This window comes from Hordeum vulgare, chromosome 3H, assembly GCF_904849725.1.
Source record: "Hordeum vulgare subsp. vulgare chromosome 3H, MorexV3_pseudomolecules_assembly, whole genome shotgun sequence".
NCBI lineage: Eukaryota > Viridiplantae > Streptophyta > Magnoliopsida > Poales > Poaceae > Hordeum > Hordeum vulgare.
In genome coordinates this window covers 254,543,863-254,562,862 of record NC_058520.1, presented here as the reverse complement: position 1 = coordinate 254,562,862, position 19,000 = coordinate 254,543,863, and the positions used below count along the sequence as shown (strand labels likewise).

General features: G+C 47.5%; 1 protein-coding gene across 1 annotated transcript; it reads left to right on the top strand.

Moving 5' to 3' along the window:
- Positions 1-7,954: 7,954 nt before the first annotated feature.
- LOC123439847 lies at positions 7,955-9,997 on the top strand. Its single transcript, XM_045116494.1, has one exon. The coding sequence runs from the start codon at positions 8,713-8,715 to the stop codon at positions 9,130-9,132; it is 420 nt and encodes a 139-aa protein (XP_044972429.1). The 5' UTR covers positions 7,955-8,712; the 3' UTR covers positions 9,133-9,997.
- Positions 9,998-19,000: the final 9,003 nt, after the last annotated feature.

The following is a 19,000-nucleotide window of genomic DNA, read 5'->3' as shown; positions in this document are numbered from 1 at the left end:
TGGGGAGACACACCAGCCCTTAGTGGGCTGGTGGGACAGCCCCAAGGGGGCCTATGCGCCAAGAAAAGGAAATCAAAGGAAAATAAAAAAAAAAGAGGGAGGAAGTGGGAAAGGAGGGGGACTCCTCCCACCAAACCAAGTCCAACTCGGTTTGGGGGGGAGTCCTCCCCCCCTTGGCTCGGCCGACCCCTTGAGGGTCCCTTGGACCCCAAGGCAAGGTCCCCCTCCCTCCTCCTATATATATGGAGCAATTAGGGCTGATTTGAGACGACTTTCTCACGGCTGCCCGACCACATACCTCCATAGTTTTTCCTCTAGATCGCGTTTCTGCGGAGCTCGGGCGGAGCCCTGCTGAGACAAGATCATCACCAACCTCCGGAGCGCCGTCACGCTGCCGGAGAACTCTTCTACCTCTCCGTCTCTCTTGCTGGATCAAGAAGGCCGAGATCATCGTCGAGCTGTACGTGTGCTGAACGCGGAGGTGTCGTCCGTTCGGTACTAGATCGTGGGACTGATCGCGGGATTGTTCGCGGGGCGGATCGAGGGACGTGAGGACGTTCCACTACATCAACCGCGTTCTCTAACGCTTCTGCTGTACGATCTACAAGGGTACGTAGATCACTCATCCCCTCTCGTAGATGGACATCACCATGATAGGTCTTCGTGCGCGTAGGAAATTTTTTGTTTCCCTTGCGACGTTCGCCAACAGGAAGTGATACTCGTTGATGTTGTATTTGTCAAATGAACGGACCTTATAGTCAAAACCATTAGCGAGTTGTCTCAACTCGGCGTCCATACACTCTGCATTAACCTACAAGTTTAATATGAAAAAATGGATGCATTAGCCGCAAATTAGACCAAGAAATCAAATGGACCATTAATGGTAATTAATTACCCTTTGTTTGAACCAAGAGATGAAACCGGAATAGTCGCCTCCATGCTTTGCGAGAAGCTCATACTCTTCGACGGAATCCTTTTCGATGACCGCTCCATCAGAGAATTCGGCGACGTATCGACTATATCAAATATCTGAGAATAAGAGTAGTTGAAAGGAATTATAAGTTGCGGAACAATAATTTACCGAGAACTTACTCGATGTACGGCCGCACTTCTGTTAGGTTGGTGAAGATATACAATGAAATGGTCTGCCATTCTTCGACATCCAATGATTTCCCTTTCGAAGCACCGGATGGTGCGAGCTTCCCTTTGAATAGGCTGAGGTTGGTCAACCTTTTTTTGGATCGCCATCATTGTACCGAGGCTTCGGGTTATGCAAATGATGATTTTCGGCTTCGTAGTGTGTTGTCACGAAGTTTGCCGCCTCCTCAGTAATAAATGCCTCGGCCATTGATGCTTCAATTCTACGTTTATTTTTACACTTAGCTCGAAGCATCTTCTGCATCCTCTCAGTTGATTAGCACCATCGATTTTGAACGCCCCCCCCCAATCTTGCCTCGGTCGGGAGATGCAAAATCAAATGCTGCATTGGATTATAGAAGCCCGGTGGAAAGATCTTTTCTAATTTGCAGATCAACTCCGGCGCCAACTCTTCCATTTCATCTAGCACGCAAGGCGGTAGTTCTTTCACACAAAGAGAACGGAAGAAATAGCTCAGCTGTGCTAGTACTAGACATTCATCCTCAGGGATAAAGCCACGCAATATCACCGGCATTACCCGCTCAATCTATATGTGCCAATCATGATTCTTGAGACCAAATATGTTCAATTTCTCAAGACTCGCTCCCCTCTTTAGATTCGCAGCATACCCATCGGGGAACATCAACCGAATTTTCACCCACAATAGCATTTCCCTCATAGCTGGCCTTTCAAGATTGAACCATGCCTTTGGCTTCGCTATGCTTTGCTTTCCTTTCCGTTGTCGCAACTTTTGCAACGGTCTATCACATAGAGCCTCCAGGTCAAGTCTAGCCTTAGGATTATATTTTGACTTCCCCTCTATGCCGAACAATGTACCAAAAATGGTCTCCGCAATATTCTTTTCAGTGTGCATCACGTCGATGTTGTGTGGGCAAAGGACGTCTTTGAAGTAAAGCATGACTTGTGAGTCCAGGCGTGTTCCGTATTATACCCTTTGAAGTATCCTGGATGAAAGGATCAGGCTCGAGAGCGTTTAAATGATCAAGGGTCTGTTGGCCTGTCAACGAGCTGGTGCAGTGTTTTTGACAACTCTACCTTTGATGAAATTCTTCTTGTCTTTTCTAAACTAATGGTCAGGATTCAGGAATTGTCTATGCATGTTGAAGCAAGAAAACTTGCGACCAGCCTGCAGCCAATGGAACTCAAGAGCTGCCTTGCATGTGGTGCACAGGAACCTTCCATGCACACACCAGCCACGCAATAGCGCAAATGCCGGATAATCATGCGTCGAGTACATGTACCACACATGCATTTTGAAATTTGTTTTGTAGCCACGTCGCAGGTCTTGATCCCATTATCCCAGGCTTCTTGCAACTCATCCTTAAGCGGCTGCATGTACACATTCATATTATTCCTCGGATAGTTGGGCCCTAGAATTATCAACGTCAGGAAAATGTTCTTTCTTTTCATAATCTCTCCGGGTGACAAATTGAGTGGAATGACAAATACAGGCCAACAACTGTATTGTGTTGTCGTCATACCGTACACATTGAACCCATCCGTGCTGATGGCAACTCTAGGATGCCTTGGATCTTCTGATTTATCCTTATGTAATGCATCAAAGTGCCTCCATGCAAAACCATCTGAAGTGCGTACCAGCATCTTGTTCCCATCCGCATCTAGTTTGGTTCTTTTGCCCAATTTGTGCCATGTCATTTGTCTGGCCGTCTCTTTGACCATGAAAAGACGTTGAAGTCTTGGTACGATTGGCAGATACCGAAGAACACTAATGGGGATTTTAGTCTGATTCTTCTCACCCATACCGTTGTCTACCACAATATACCTGGAAGAATTGCAAATGGGGCAATAGTTCAAGGCCTCATACTCAAGCCTAAATAAGGCACATCCATTCTCACAGGCATGTATCTTCTCATAGGGCATCTAAAGTACACGGAGGATTTTCTCTGACTGGTACAGGTTTGCAGGCAGTACATGGCCTTTGGTTAGAAAGCGTCCAAATATCGTCATCATCGCGCTGTAGCATTCTCTGCCTAGGTTGAATTGAGCCTTCAAAGCCATTACTTGCCCGATGTCATCCAGCTGACAAAGCTCAGTCTGCTCGTGGAGAGGACGTTTTGAAGACTCCAACATTTCATAAAAGTCCTTTGCAGATTCCTCCATCTCATCGTCTGAATCCCGAGCATCATCAAAGTCTTGCACCATGTCTTCGATCCCGGTACCATGCTCGTCGGTGCGACGACGAATCACCTCAGCTCTAGCACGTTGGTGAGACTCACCATGAAAAGTCCACACCGTATAATTAGGAGTAAAACCCCACTTGTGCACATGTTTACCCATTTCAAACTCTGTCTGCTTTTTCCAGTTGTCGCAGTTGGGACAGGGGCACTATGTTTTTTGCTGGCCATTTGCCAATGCGGCTCTCATAAACCCCCTGGTTTTTGTTAACCATTCATTGATCATGTCTTTCTGAGTAGGGTGACCAGTGTACATCCAAGCACAATCACTCATGTTGCCTAGCTACCTATGGGCGCACAAGAAATAAATATAAAATTCATCATCTATATTCATACGCTAAACAAGTTTGTATGTTTTATTACATCCATGCAACCTACATGCTAATAGGTAAAGATAGGTCCTAATCCCACCCGAGTATGTGTAAATTGGGTTCGTTTTTCCATGCTCTGCTCTAGATGCGACGCAGAATTTCGGCAGCACCTCCCCGTTGTTCTTCTGATACACGTCTCGGCAATAAGCAGAGAGGATGTGTACCCGAAGAACAACAGGGAGGCACTAACGAAATTCTGCATTGGATCCAGAGCACAGCATACGGGAAAACGAACCCAATCTACACATACTCGGGCTGTCCAGGATAACATTGGACAATTCGAATGGATGGCGGTTAGAAATATGCAAAGACATATATATTTTTAGATGTCGCCCTTTCGAACGGGAGACACATACTGGTCACGCATACTCATGATTGAAGAAACCTATAGCTAGCAAGTTTCGTCGGCACGAAGACCTGAACAGGGCAAATTAAGGGGGTAGGAGGAGAAGTCATTTGTGCTCACCAACAAACGCAGGGGCGGAGCTCGTCCAACGCAGCTGGAGGTCGTCGAACAACTGCAGACTAAAATTCACATGATCAACACAAATATGATGTTTTTATAATTAACATAACTATGTGACCTAACTCATAATTTACAAAACTATGACCCCGTCGGCTTAGTGGCGTCGATGGTAGGTGGTGTCGGGTGTGGGTGGCATGGATGGTTGGTGGTGTCGGGTATCAGTGGCGTCGGATGTCGAGGGTTAGTTGTGTCGATGGTCGGAGGTCCGTGTCGTCGGGGGTCGAGGGTCACTGGCGTAGGGGGTTGGGGTCTTTTCGGTCAACAAGAGGCCGAAGAGGTGTCGGGGCTCGGGGGTTGTGGGTCAGTGGCGCCGGGGGTCGGGGTAGGGTGTCAGGGGTCGAGGGTGAGTGGCGTCGGGGGTTGGAAGTCGGGGGTCGAGGGTAAGTGGCGTCGGGAGTCAAGGGTCAGCGGCGTTGGGCGTCCGGGGTCGGGGGTCGAGGGTCAGTGGCATCTGGAGTCGAGGGCCAATGGCGTCGGGCGTCCGGGGTTAGTGGAGTCGGGGGTCGGGAGTCGGGGGTCGGGGGTCAGTGGTGTCGGGCGTCAAGGGTCGGGAGTCGGGTGTCAGTGGCCTCACAGGTCGGGGGTTGGTGGCGTCGGGCGCCGGGGGTCGAGGGTCGAGGGTCGGGGTCCTCTTCTTTCTTCTTCTCCTCTCTCCTCTTTTTCTTCTTCTTCTTCTTCTTCTTCTTCTTGATCATCTTATTATTATTATTATTATTATTATTATTATTATTATTCATCTTTTTTCTCCTCCTCCTCCTCCTCCTCTTCTTCTTCTTCTTCTTTCTTTTATCTTTCTCCTCCTCTCCTCTTTCTTCTTCTTCTTCTTCTTCTTCTTCTTCTTCTTCTTTCTTCTAGTTTATTATTCTCTTATTTTCTTCTAAGTTTTTTTCTATCTATTTTTTTCTTTTCTATCTACTTTTTCTACCTAATAAAATAACTATCTAATTTATCATAAAAACAGGAAAAAAAACTAAACCTAGCACTAAACTACATATTCTTCTTCAACTTTTGTACTTTTTGTTTTTATTATTCTAACATTAACTAAGTTTCTTCATCTAGCTAAATTTATAGTAAATTATACGGATAAAACCTAAGAACACTAACCTAATATTATCTACACGGCATACATAATCTAATCTATCAATTGAACAGCAAAAAAGAAGAAGAAAAAACAGGAACAAAAACAAAAAAATAAGAAAAACACTAACCGGAGGGGAGGGCGCCGGGGTCGCCGGCACAGGGGAGGTGTGGCTGGGGCGGCGACCGGGAGGGAGGTGGGAGGGGAGTGGAAGGCGGGAGGTTGGTGGGAGGGGGCGGCGGACGGGAGGGAGGTGGGAGGTGGCGGCGGCGGCTAGGAGTTACGTGGGAGGGGGCGGCAGTCGGGAGGGAGGTGAGATGAGGGGGGCGGCCGGGAGGGAGGTGGGAGGGGGGGCGGCGGCCGGGAGGGAGGTGGGAGGGGGTGGCGGTCGGGAGGGAGGTGGGAGGGGGCGGCGACCGGGAGGGCGGCTGCGCGGGTGTCTGGGGAGGGGAGCTACGGTGGCGGCGGGTGGGCAGATCGACGGCGAGAGAGAGAGAGGGGGGTAGGCGGGTAGGGCGTGGGTGGGGGTGGGAGCCGTTAGGGGAGGCGTGGGAGCCGTTAGGGCCATGTCCCCTTGCCGTCTTCAAAGGGAGGGTGGTGGACGGCAAAGGGGCGGGATGGGTGGGGGTGGGGTTTCGGCCGTTTGGGGGGGGGCTTTGTCGTCTGCCCACCCTTTGTCGTCCGCATAGGGCTCATTTGCCGTCCGCCAGCAGACGGCAAAGAGGTGGCCGACGGCAAATAAAACCTTTGCCATCAGTCACCTCTTTGCCCTCAGACGGCAAAGGCAAAGCAGACGGCAAATTTCTCAATTCCAGTAGTGCTGATGAGCCCGGACGCGAGCATGGCTGATGATGGCCATGTCGGACAGGGAAGGAGAGGAGGAAGCTTGGGAGGAGAGGGGGCTCAAGGGGGAGCTCTGCAGGTGCATTGGGGAGAGGGGGAGAGATGTAGGAGCAACGGTGGCTCGAGGGAGAAGAGATAAGGGAGGGCAACGGAGAGAGAGATCTCGGGAGCTCTCGGGAGGTCCCTATGCATGGATGCCACACACCCATGACGGAGCTTGGAGGCTAGCTGATGATCGGGAGTGCTTGGAACAGTCAAAAGGAGATGTTGTGACATAATGAGACAAGTTGAATCGGCTAGAAATGCCATGGAGGAAAGAAACAAGTTGCAGAGCACCCATATTGCAGGCCAGGGTGGTGGTCACCACCCCTTCTACGTGTCCAAAGCCACCCCTAGCGAGAGCAAGGTGTCAAACATGCAAGGCATGTGTGCTGCGATGCACTGGTGGAGTTTGGACCAAATTGGAGTTGGTTTGAATTGGCTTCGACTGCAATTTAGTTTGCAGCAGCAAACTTAGGGATAGAAATGAGGGGCTTAATGGAGTGATCTCATGATGGGACCTCGTCTAGCATGCTTGGCTATACAAGGACTACAACACTGCCAAGTTTCAGATCAAGCAGAGGAGGGTAGCTAGTACGAGTTGTACAAAGCTACTTTTTAGCCAGAAATCAACTTGTAGATGTGCTGCTCATTTTGCCCACATGAGCATGCCATAACTTGCTTTGAAATGATGCCTTGGGATGCTAGGGACCCTGTAGAAAGAGCTGGAGGCTTTGGCTAAAGCAGAAGTTGGACAAGAGGGGTAAAATGGTGATCCAAGGGTAAAAATGAGAAGTAGCTAAATGGAGCCTCTCTCCAATAATTGAACAGAGGTCATGGCAATGCTACTACATGTAAAATGTAACTTTATATGTAACACCCTGGATTTTGCCCATTTCTTTTTGTTTGATTTTCATCTGGATTTTCTTTTCTGTGGTTTGATAGTTTTGAAACTTAAAATGGATTACCCTTGATTTTGTTTTTCCTAGTGGCTTGCCAGCCTTGAAATCGACCCCAAGATCTAGCCATTTCCATCTTGATCCTATCCCAAGATTCCTTTCCATGGGAACATTCATTTTTCTTTTAAAGGAATAATCCTTTTTGCCTTGAGTTGTGAAGCAACCCCCATTTATATCTCTCTAAAAATTCCCAAATAATTCTCATAAATCTATTGGGTCATATCTTCCCCAGATATGGCAAATATCATTCTTGGCCATGTTCAAACATTTTCCAAAAAATTCCTTTTCTAATTCTGCCCTATCTATCAAGTTGTGAAGCAAGTACCCTTTTTATTTTCTTGATTGCTCTCCAATTTTGTGGGCAGTCTTTCCTAGCCATATCATTGCCTCATGCCAAAATTCAACTCAATCTAGCTTGTAAATATTTCTTGGCAAATTTCCAAAGTTTGTGATCGAGAAGAAGCTTTGTGAAGAAAGTGCTAGCTAGGAGTGTTAAAATGAGTTGGCACTTTTTCATCATCTCAATATGCTCAAATTATGCCTCTCCACCAAATTTTAGCATCACACCTTCAACCATGTGACCATAGATTCAAATATTTGTCTCTAGTTATTATTTGGATTTGTGAAGCAACTCTATTTTATGTTGCTCCATAAATTCTGAATTTTTACCAGGACATTCGCCTATCTATAAAACCTTGCTAAACCAATTTTGAGCCCATTTTATTTAGCCAATTATTCCCAGTAATTATTCTAAGTTTCTGTCCAATGAGAAAGTGTATCAAGGAAGTGCCACTTGGGCTTATCAAGATGGCATGAATTTTATACAACATCCTCACAAGCCCAAATTATTCGTCTCCTCCAAGTGTGAGCTGAATCCAAGCAAGTATGTGAGTGCCACATGAAAATCCCTATTCTGGACCAGATTAGCCAGTTGCAAAGCAACTATATTAAATCTTGACCCTGTTATCCACAAACTTCACAGGATTGTAGTTCTTTCTACCCTAAGCCTCCCAGACTTAATCTTTTGCTCTTAACTCCTTCCAGTTGATCACAATGTGGTGTCCAAGTCCGCTGGAGGAAACTTCTAGTGAAGTTTCCCATCACCCTAGTGCTTCCTTTAGTGATCCATCACCTCCAAGCTGCCTTGGGGACCAAGGACTTCACCCTAGACAAGGTGTGCCAGCCCCTCGTGTCTCCTCAGTCCCAGTGCATGTGGTGACCACGCCTGTGGCATGCAATAGTCGCGCTCTGTGTAGTGGAGCCCTTGGCCTCGTCGATTTCTTCTCTCCCGCGACCTCTAGTCATGTCCAACAGCCTCCCCTCGTCGTCCCCTTCCTCCTGGACCCTTTTCCCCCTACGGACTCAGCCTTGCCGCGCCGCGACAAGCCCCGCCCTGTTCTGCCCGTGCCCATGATCGTCGCTTTCTCCCCCGAGCCTTCCCGAGCTTGCTTGAGCTGTCCCATCCCCTCCTCGAAGCTTCTCAACGCCGCTAAAGGCCAGCCACGTCGCCTTGGAGCTCCAGTGCGCGACTGAGCTCGCCACGATGGCCGTCCTTATCGGCTCTTGTCGTTGCGGCTATTTAAGCAGCCCCGGGGTGCTGCGACGTCGCCATCCTCCTCTCCTCCTCCCCAGCATCCTCCCCGACCTGTTGAGCGAGCTTCCGAAGCTCCCTTGCCCTCCAATCGCCGCCATGGTCGCCGGAGGTTTCCTCTTACATTGGCGCAGGGTCGTGCCTCCCCTTCGCTTTCCTCGCCAGACGAAGGTGCCCTGTGGTCCGGTGTCTCTCCCCATTCCCTCGTCTCGCCGCCGGAGGCCCTGTGGCAGCGTGCTCAAGATCCAGTCGCCACCGCTGCTCCTGACCACCACGAGCCACCGCAGCCCCGTCCCCTCTCCGGTGCTGGTGATGCTGCATACGGGTGCGGCTCCTCCCGCCGGTTCCACTGGTGCCCTCGCCTCGACCTAAGGTGGCCGGAGACGGACAGGTCATCGCCGGCCTCGCGCCTGGCCTCGCCATCTCTCCCGTCGAGAGGAGGAGGAAGACGACGTCCAGGCCTGGAGGGCCCCACCTCCCGCGGACCCCACCTGGCAACCGCACGGGGGTTGACCCAGCTGCTGCTGACCTGGATAAGTGGACGCGCCCCTCGGCGTTTCTGTTTTCCTTGCGGGAAAACATATTCTCCGTGAGTGCGCAACCATTTCTGCTGCGAGGGGCCTGGATGAGAATATTTTTATTGCAGATTAATCCCTGGCAGAAAATCCTTCATATCTTTTTACCCGTAGCTCCGATTCCATTGATTGCAAAGCCCACGTCTTTGTCTCGTCGAGCCTGAGAAGATGGTATCATTTTCACCATGTGATCTCACAGTCAAAATGACAATGTTGCCCTTGCCGTAAACAGCCCTCCTCCGAGAGAGAACTGTTTCCGGCAATTCCGTCCGCGAGTTTCTCGCGCTTCTTCCCGGTGGTTCCATCATCCCAGGCAAGCCACAACTTTCATTTGCTTCATTGCATTGCAATATCATAGTTTCATCAACTGCTTTAATAATAAATATATATGTTGATAGTCTGGAATGTGAGTATGCATTGTTGAATAAATTATTACTGAGATGAGTATGAGATCGTTAGTATCTTACACACTAGTCGATAACATGAGGTTGAGATTACTGTCTATTATTACTTTGTGAATATGGATCAACAGTAGTGGCTTGAGATTATTAATTATCAGATTGCTATGACATCGTAACGTTAGCTATGACCGATAATATTCGGATAAGATACCTAGTTGGTTGATCAGAGTGACCTGTCTGGGCTCATCAGTGCAACCACATTTGCCGATATGGGACGGCCTTGACTTGGGCTGATCGCGTGCTCTTTCAGCGGTACCTCCAAAGAGGGAGGATTATGCACGCGCGCAACCTTGGCCCGGTAGGCGGTGATAACCCTGTGAGCCAATTGAGTTGTTTGGGGTACTCGTCCCCGGTTGGGACAGTTTTGTTTGGCCACGACGGTGGCAGGTGTCATGAGGACACAGGTGTCATGAGGACATAGGGCCACCCAGGGCAGGACTCCGGAAGGGAATAGTTGTCGGTGGTACGATGAAAGAGTCACGGGTCAGGCAAGTTTCGTTGGAGCAATGTTGGTCCACCCGAATGGGATCACGAGGTCAGTGCTCCAGAGTGTGGGTAAAGTGTGCAAACTCTGCAGAGTGTCAAACCTATTTCAATAGCCGAGTCCACGGTATTGGACAGCCCGACCAGACCTCAGTAGATGGTCAACCATGTTGATGTTAGTAATGATGGAAGGACTCGTCTGAGTATAACAGTTGGGCATCCTGTCGGCGTTATAGTTGGGCATCGTGCCGGTGTAACAGTTGGGCATCATGCCGGTGTAAGAGTTGGGCATCGTGCCGGTGTTACAGTTGGGCATCATGCCGGTGATAAGTCCTGGTATCCATCTTGTGGATACTCGCTAAATTATCTTGGTAAGATCACATGAGTTGTTATCACCCGGGTATGGTGAGAGTAGCCTGGTATAGTTAGTTTTCTACTACTCCTTTAGTAATAACAACCCTTTACTTAATCTTGAATCCTATGATGTTCTATTGCCTTAATGTTGATGTTTGTTGTGAGCTTGCGAGTACATTCAAAGTACTCACCTGGCTTATCATGCGAGTTTGCAGGTCATGCCTTGAGTGTTTGATTGTTGAGGATTCCGCATTGCGAGCTAGGATGCGCGCTCCAGCCAGAGTCCCTGCGGAGTGGAGTTCATCACATCGGTAGGTGTTCCACTGCTAGCGTATGGTTTACCGTAGGGAGGTGTAGTATTGCCAAGGCGATGTAATCTATGTATTCTTGTAATCTTGTCCATAGTAATAAAGAGTTGATTTGTTATGTGCCAACGGTTTCGTATTCCAGAAGACTGGTCCTTAGGCTGCAATACGGGGTGTTGCGGTTTCCTTTGAGTTGGGGTGCCACAAGAGGTAGTATCAGAGCAGGTCTCGCTAGACCGCGCGAGCGTTAGTAACCGGTAGTACAGTATCCAGTTGGTTTGCTGCACTTGTTTGTTGCATTTGATTGTGCATAGCATGCATATATACTAGATATGTTATTACTAACGATGGATCTGGTGAGTGTAGGTGGCATCGGTTTCGATTCACCACATGCGCTCTCCAGCCTGCTTTCTTCTTCCTTGGTGTGGTGTCATCTTTGCTTCAGCGGAACGATACGAAGGTGCCTCGTAATGTCGATCCCTTGTCGGATTGACGCACCGTACCACACCAATGCATTCTCTTCAGCCACCCTGTTGTTTCGGTGATAGACATGCTTCTATCCCAGATCTTGCCCATCCCTCTAGTCGCGTTGGCAACCCTTACTGATCTTGCTTATCAGAAAAGGGCATTGCCTGCAAGCCCTTCTTTTCATAGTTATCCTTCTCTACCATCCATTCTCTGGACGACTACGGTTTTCCCGGTACGCTTGATGATGACGTGGTCAAGACCCTGTGTTCCGATCCCACTTTGTCCATCCAGACGGAACCGGTGTAAGCCCCTGTTTCGTGTAGCTTTGTTTACACCGACCCCCTTCCACACATTGATTCACCTTCGTGCACACCGCCACCGCATGTTAGACTGTAGTATCGGAGCTCTTGCGAGATTTTTGTGCTTAAGTAGGAATGCATATCATTGTTGTGAATAGCTGTAAAGTGTGTGCTATTACCGGTATGTGATTTGCCGCTTTATGTTTGTCGTTTGCTTCTTTCTTTGTGCCCTTGGTGATACCTTATTTTCCCCTATGGAAATTGCTCACCGACATTGGACTCAAAGGAAACAGTGAAGAGCCAGTTATTTGGAAGCTGAGTTCAGCAAGATGGAATTTTCAGCAGGCTGCATTATATCAGAAATATCGAGCCCGAATATAAATGGTATCCTCACCAGATGAATTATCATCATCAAGTATACATCCGTGCAACTTTTTCAGCAGCGATCATGGAATCAACAAGTAGGAAGAGATGTGTACATTTCGAGTCATAGGTATGATGCATATACACGATAGAGTCTGTTATGAATAAAATTTGAAACCTGCTACACTACGGAAGGAAGCCAGAATGTCTTATGAACTTAGTGTTCGACAAGATAGCTGAATACTCTATCGCATACCGCAAGTCACCGACATCAATAATGTTAAGGAGATATTTATGCACTTAGCATGCATATGGCAAAAGAAAGCTTCAAGTATAAGCAACCCAGTCTGTCCCCACAAGCTACCCGAAAAGCTTATGGCACAAGATTCAGGTGACTTACTCAATGCGACACGCGGATCTTTGTTCAAGTCACCCATGCTTCTCAAGTAAGTTATCACAGCAAGCTTCGGGCATAAGGTACCGACTCGTACCCAGCAAGCCTTCAAGGAAGGAAAGCACTTGAGATATGGTACCCAATCTTCTTCAAGAAGCTACCCCGATCGAAGCATCGAGCACAAGCTACCCAGTCTTCCTAGGCACGATACCCTGGATAACTTACAACACAAGCTAAGTAAACCTTTGTTGGAAAAGGCATCATATTCTCACTGGTACTAGTTATTCCACCAACAGTTGACAGCATATCACCATGCATCTCAAGGATTAAATCCACAACAGTTGGTCAGAAGGCAAAATAGTCAGTTAAAACACAAGCCTGCTTCAGGAATCAAGCACTCAGTCACAAAGATCCAATATATATGGTGGACATGCTACCTAGGTCATATGAGTTAGTCATACAATGATGCCAGCCCGGTGAGAATCCGACCATTGCAGGAGCTATATAAGAAGAAGAACGCGAGCTATACACTTCAGTGAGATGACCAACAACCTATGGAAAAGTTGTATGGGACACGGATGAACCATTGCCCGTCTTTCTTTGGTAAACGGCACCATGCCTGTGTTCTGAGCTGTTTCCGGCCGTCCGGGGTGGATGCCGACTTTTATTTCTCTTATCAACAACTGGCCCGTGTTATGAGCTGCTTATCGGCCGTCTCGGACATTTGTTGAGTTTCTTTTCATAGCAGTGACCTTATGCTGTGAGTTGTTTCTTGGCCGTCTTAGGGAACTGCTACTTTCTTCTTATCGACACCGTCTCATGCTTTGAGTTGCTTTTCAGCCGTCTTGTATCGGGGTTGAGTTACTCCAGTAATGTCCCAGATCTGAGTTGTAAAGACCGTTCTAGTGGCAACTGGTTTATTTGCCGGTTTTATCCAAGGGTTTAGACGGTCGTTACCCTACAGCTACAACTTGATAAGCAATATGCCTATCGGAACATGGTACCGGGCAGCACCCATGGTCATCCGAAGGAATAAAGAATACATGAGACCAAGAACTTTCAGCTAAGGATCCAAGCAAAGAGAATTATAATGAAAGAGCAAGAATGCACATACAGGTACGATAATGGTTGCAAGACCAACATAATGCATATATTCAAGACAGTTCGGTTCGATATCGAACACCGTGGGAACACACCCATGTAGTCTATTCAAGTTGCAAGGACCCTATACCGAGTCAATCCGCTCAACCCAAACAGATATGCTCACATTGGAATATTCAAATCTATGAAGACTACTCAGCAGATGAAAACAGCAGTGTCAAAAGATTACACGACCTATTATTCATTTAAAGATGACGACAAACGAAACGACCAGAATGTGGGGCAACAACCTCAGAGCATGTGTTCGCACATATGGGAATCTATCAAAAGATATCTTGCAGTGAACATGATATCTCTGCCAGAATCTCCGATAGTCAAGTGAGCATATATAAACCGATGAAAGTTACTGTAGCATATTAGGACCCAGTGTAACAAACCACCCTGAAGCCAGATAGTCAATCAACGAAGATTACCGGAAGTATCATCCTAAGGTAAGAAGGAAACCCGAGTTGGAAACGGTTTCCTCATGTGAGGATATTTATGATGAACCTTGAGCAATCAAATCTGGAGGACGAGATTTCTTTAAGGGGGGTAGGTTTGTAATACCCTCGATTTTGACCATTTATTTTTCTTTGATTTTCATCTGGATTTGCTTTTTGGTGGTTTGATAGTTTTGAAACTTAGAAGGGATTACCCTTGATTTCTTTTTCCTAGTGGCTTCCCAGCCTTCAAATCAACCCCAAGACCTAGCCATTTCCATCTTGAGCCTATCCCAAGATTCCTTACCATGAGAATATTCCTTTTTCTTTTAAAGGAATAATCATGTTTGCCTTGAGTTGTGAAGCAACCCCCATTTATATCTCTCCAAAAATTCCCAAATAATTCTCATAAATCTATTGGGTCATATCTTCCGGAGATATGGCAAAATCTTTCGTGGCTATGTTGAAAAATATTTCCCAAAAATTCATTTTCTCATTCTGCCCTATCTATCAAGTTGTGAAGCAAGTACCCTTTTTATTTGCTTGATTGCTCTCCAATTTTGTGGACAGTCTTTCCTAGCCATATGATTGCCTCATGCCAAAATTCAACTCAATCTAGCTTGTAAATATTTCTTGGCAAATTTCCAAAGTTTCTGATCCAGAAGAAGCTTTGTGAGGCAAGTGCTAGCTAGGAGTGTTCAAATGAGTTGGAACTTGGCCATCATCTCAATATGCTCAAATTATGCCTCTCCACCAAATTTGAGCATCACACCTTCAACCATGTGACCATAGCTTCAAATATTTGTCTCTGGTTATTATTTGGATTTGTGAAGCAACTATATTTCATATTGCTCCATAAATTCTGAATTTTTACCAGGACATTCTCATATCTATAAAACCTTGCTAAACCAATTTTGAGCCCATTTTATTTGGCCAATTATTCCCACTAATTCTTCTAAGTTTATGTCCAGTGAGAAACTGTATGAAGGAAGTGCCACTTGGGCTTATCAAGATGGCATGAATTTACTATAGCATCCTCGCATGCCCATATTATTAATCTCCTCCAAGTTTGAGCTCAATCCAAGCAAGTATGTGAGTGCCACGTCAAAATCCCTATTCTGGACCAGATTAGCCAGTTGCAAAGCAACTATATTAAATCTTGACCCTGTGATCCTCAAACTTCACAGGATTGTAGTTCTTCCTACCCTAAGGCTCCCAGACATAATATTTTGCTCTTATATCCTTCCTATTGATCACAATATGGTGTCCAAGTCTGCTGCAGGAAACTTCCAGTGAAGTTTCCCATCACCCAGTGATTCCTTTAGTGATCCATCACCTCCAGACTGCCTTGGGGACAAAGGACTTGACCCCAGACAAGGCGTGCCAGCCCCTCATGTCTCCTCAGTGCCATTGCATGTGGTGACCACGCCTGTGGCATGCAATAGTCGTGCTCTGTGCAGTGGAGCCCTTGGCCTCGTCGATTTCTTCTCTCCCTTGACCTGTAATCATGCCCAACAGCCTCCCCTCCTCGTCCCCTTCCTCCTGGACCCTTTTCCCCCTCCGGACTCTGCCTTGTCGCGCCGCGACAATCCCCGCCCTGTTCTGCTAGTGTCCATCGTCGTCGCTTTCTTCCCCGAGCCTTCCCGAGCTTGCTTGAGCTGTCCCATCCCCTCCTCGAAGTTGCTCGACGCCGCTAAAGGTCAGCCACGTCGCCTTGGAGCTCCAGTGCGCGGCTAAGCTCGCCACGGCAGCCATCCTTATCGGCTCTTGTCGCTATGGCTATTTAAGCAGCCCCGGGGTGCTGGACCTCGTCATACTCCTCTCCTCCTCCCTAGCATCCTCCCCAACCTGTTGAGCGAGCTCCTGGAGCTCCCTTGCCCTCCAATCGCCGCCATGGCCGTCACAGATTTCCTCTTAAATTGGCGCAGTGTCGTGTCTCCCCTTCCCTTTCCTCGCCAGCCGAAGGTGCCTTGTGGTCCAGTGTCTCTCCCTATTCCCTCGTCTCGCCGCCGGAGGTCTTGTGGCGGCATGCCCATGATCCACTCACCGCCGCCGCTCCTGACCACCACGAGCCGTCGTCGCCCCGTCCCCTCTCGAGTGCTGGTGATGCTGCAGACGGGTGCGGCTCCTTCCCCCGGCTCCACCGGTGCCCTCGCCTCGACCTAAGGTGGTTGGAGCCGCTGGGCCGTCGCCGGCCGAGCGCGTGGCCTCGCCAACTCTCCCGTCGAGAGGAGGAGGAAGACGACGCCCAGGCGAGGAGGGCACCACCTCCCGCGGACCCCACCTGGCAGCCGTACGGGGGTTGACCCAACTGCTGCTGACCTGGATAAGTGGACGCGCCCCTCGGCATTTCTGTTTTCCCTATGGGAAAACGTATTCTCCCTGGGTGTGCAACCATTTCTGCTGCCAGGGGCCCGGATGATAATATTATTATTTCACATTAGTCCCTCGTAGAAAATCCTTCATATCTTTTTACACGTAGCTCCGATTCCAGTGATTCCAAAGCCCACGTCTTCATCTCGTCGAGCCCGACAAGATGGTATCATTTTCACAATGTGATCTCACAGTGGAAATGACCATATTGCCCTTGTTGTAAACAGCCCTCCTCCGAGAGAGAACTGTTTCCGGCAATTCCTTCCGCGAGTTTCTCGCGCTTCTTCGAGGTGGTTCCATCATCCCACACAAGCCACAACTTTCATTTGCTTCCTTGCATTGCAATATCATAGTTTTATCAACTGCTTTAATAATAAATGTATCTGTTGATAGTCTCGAATGTGAGTATGCATTGTTGAATAAATTATTACTGAGATGAGTACGAGATTGTTAGTATCTTACACACTAGTCGATAACATGAGGTTGAGATTACTCTCTATGATTACTTTGTGAATATGGATCAACAGTAGTGGCTTGAGGTTATTAATTATCGGATTGCTATGACATCGTAACGTCAGCTATGACCGATAATATTCGTATAGGATACCTAGTTGGTTGATCAGAGTGACCTGTCTGGGCTCATCAGTGCAACCACATTTGCCAATATGGGATGACATGAACTTGAGCTGATCGCGTGCTCTTTCACCAGTACCTCCAAAGAGGGAGGATTATGCACGCACGCTACCTTGGCCCGGTAGGCGGTGATAACCCTGTGAGCTAGCTGAGTTGTTTGGGGTACCCGTCCCCGGTTGGGATAGTTTTGTTTGGCCACGACGGTGGCAGGTATCATGAGGACACAGGTGTCATGAGGACACAGGTGTCATGAGGACACAGGGCCACACAGGGCAGGACTCCGGAAGGGAGTAGTTGTTGGTGGTACGATGAAAGAGTCATGGGTCAGGCAAGTTTCGTTGGAGCAATGCTGGTCCACCCGAATGGGATCACGAGGTCAGTGCTCCAGAGTGTGGGTAAAGTGTGCAACCTCTACAGAGTGTCAAACCTATTCGAATAGCCGAGTCCACGGTATTGGACAGCCCGACCAGACCTTAGTAGATGGTCAACCATGTTGATGTTAGTAATGATGGAAGGACTCGTCTGAGTATAACAGTTGGGCATCGTGCCGGTGTTACAGATGGGCATCGTGCCGGTGTAACAGTTGGGCATCGTGCTGGTGTAACAGTTGGGCATCGTGCCGGTGATAAGTCCTGGTATCCATCTTGTGGATACTCGCTAAAGGATCTTGGTAAGATCACATGAGTTGGTATCACTCGGGTATGGTGAGAGTTTCCTGGTATTGTTAGTTTTCTACTACTCCTTTAGTAATAACAACCCTTTACTTAATCTTGATTGCTGCGAGGTTGTATTGCCTTAATGCTGAAGTTTGATGTGAGCTTGCGAGTACATTCAAAGTACTCACCTAGCTTATCATGCCAGTTTGCAGGTCATGCCTTGAGTGTTTTATTGTCGAGGATTCCGGGTTGCGAGCTAGGATGCGCATTCCAGCCAGAGTCCCTGCGGAGTGGAGTTCATCACATCGGTAGCTGTTCCGCTGCTAGCGTATGATTTACCGTAGCCAGGTGTAGTATCGCCAAGGCAATGTAATCTATGTATTCTTGTAATCTTGTCCATAGTAATAAAGAGTTGATTTGTTCTATGCCAACGGTTCCGTTTCCAGAAGACTGGTCCTTGGGCTGGAATACGAGGCGTTCCGGTTTCCTTTGAGTCGGGGTGCCACAATATAGAGCTGTGGTAGAAATTTGAGATCAAGGGTAAAAGTGGAAGGGGCCAAAGTAGCCACTTAGGTGAGTGCACACAAGGTGTTTGATGAGTGTCACGGAAACCAGATGGACTTCAATGGATATGAAACTTAACAGGATCAAATAATAGATGAAACTAAGCTTGGACACTAAACTTGGGATTTGGTGAAGAAGGTTTCCAATGTAGACTTGGAAAACCCATGAAATGGGCAGAAATGGCCTTCTTCTTACAGATCTATTCAAATCAATTCCCACAAATCCAATATTTGGCATGGTGGCATTTTTGAGCATTAAAGCATGGCCAAAAATTTTGGGGTCAATCAGAGAAACTTTATAATGTAAAGTTTCCCAAAGTCAGAAATCGACACATCGGGTTTTGAGGGGCTTGGGACAAGTTATTCTACTCTCCATGATGCAACACTTGTTGTGGATGCATTATTGGAGTATTAGAACATGTCCACCAAATTTGAGCACAATTGGAGACACTTGACAATGTAGAGTTGCTCAAATTTGAATCTGGACAGATAGGGTTTTAGAATAATTATGAGATTTAAATCAACTTGGATTGAGATGAAACTTGGCAATATCATCACATATATCATATGTGACATGCTAGAATTTTATAGGAATTTATTGAGAATATTTCTTATAGAAATATTCCAAGAGCTTGAAATAGGCAGGAAGGGTTTTGAAGGGGTTTGCCCAATATTTTGAACATGACCATGTGTTGAGACTCATATATATGGAATATATATGTCCACTAAGTTT

Coding starts and splice junctions, on each gene's coding strand:
- LOC123439847 (XM_045116494.1), top strand. CDS start 8,713: ATGGCCGTCCTTATCGGCTCTTGTCGTTGCGGCTATTTAAGCAGCCCC.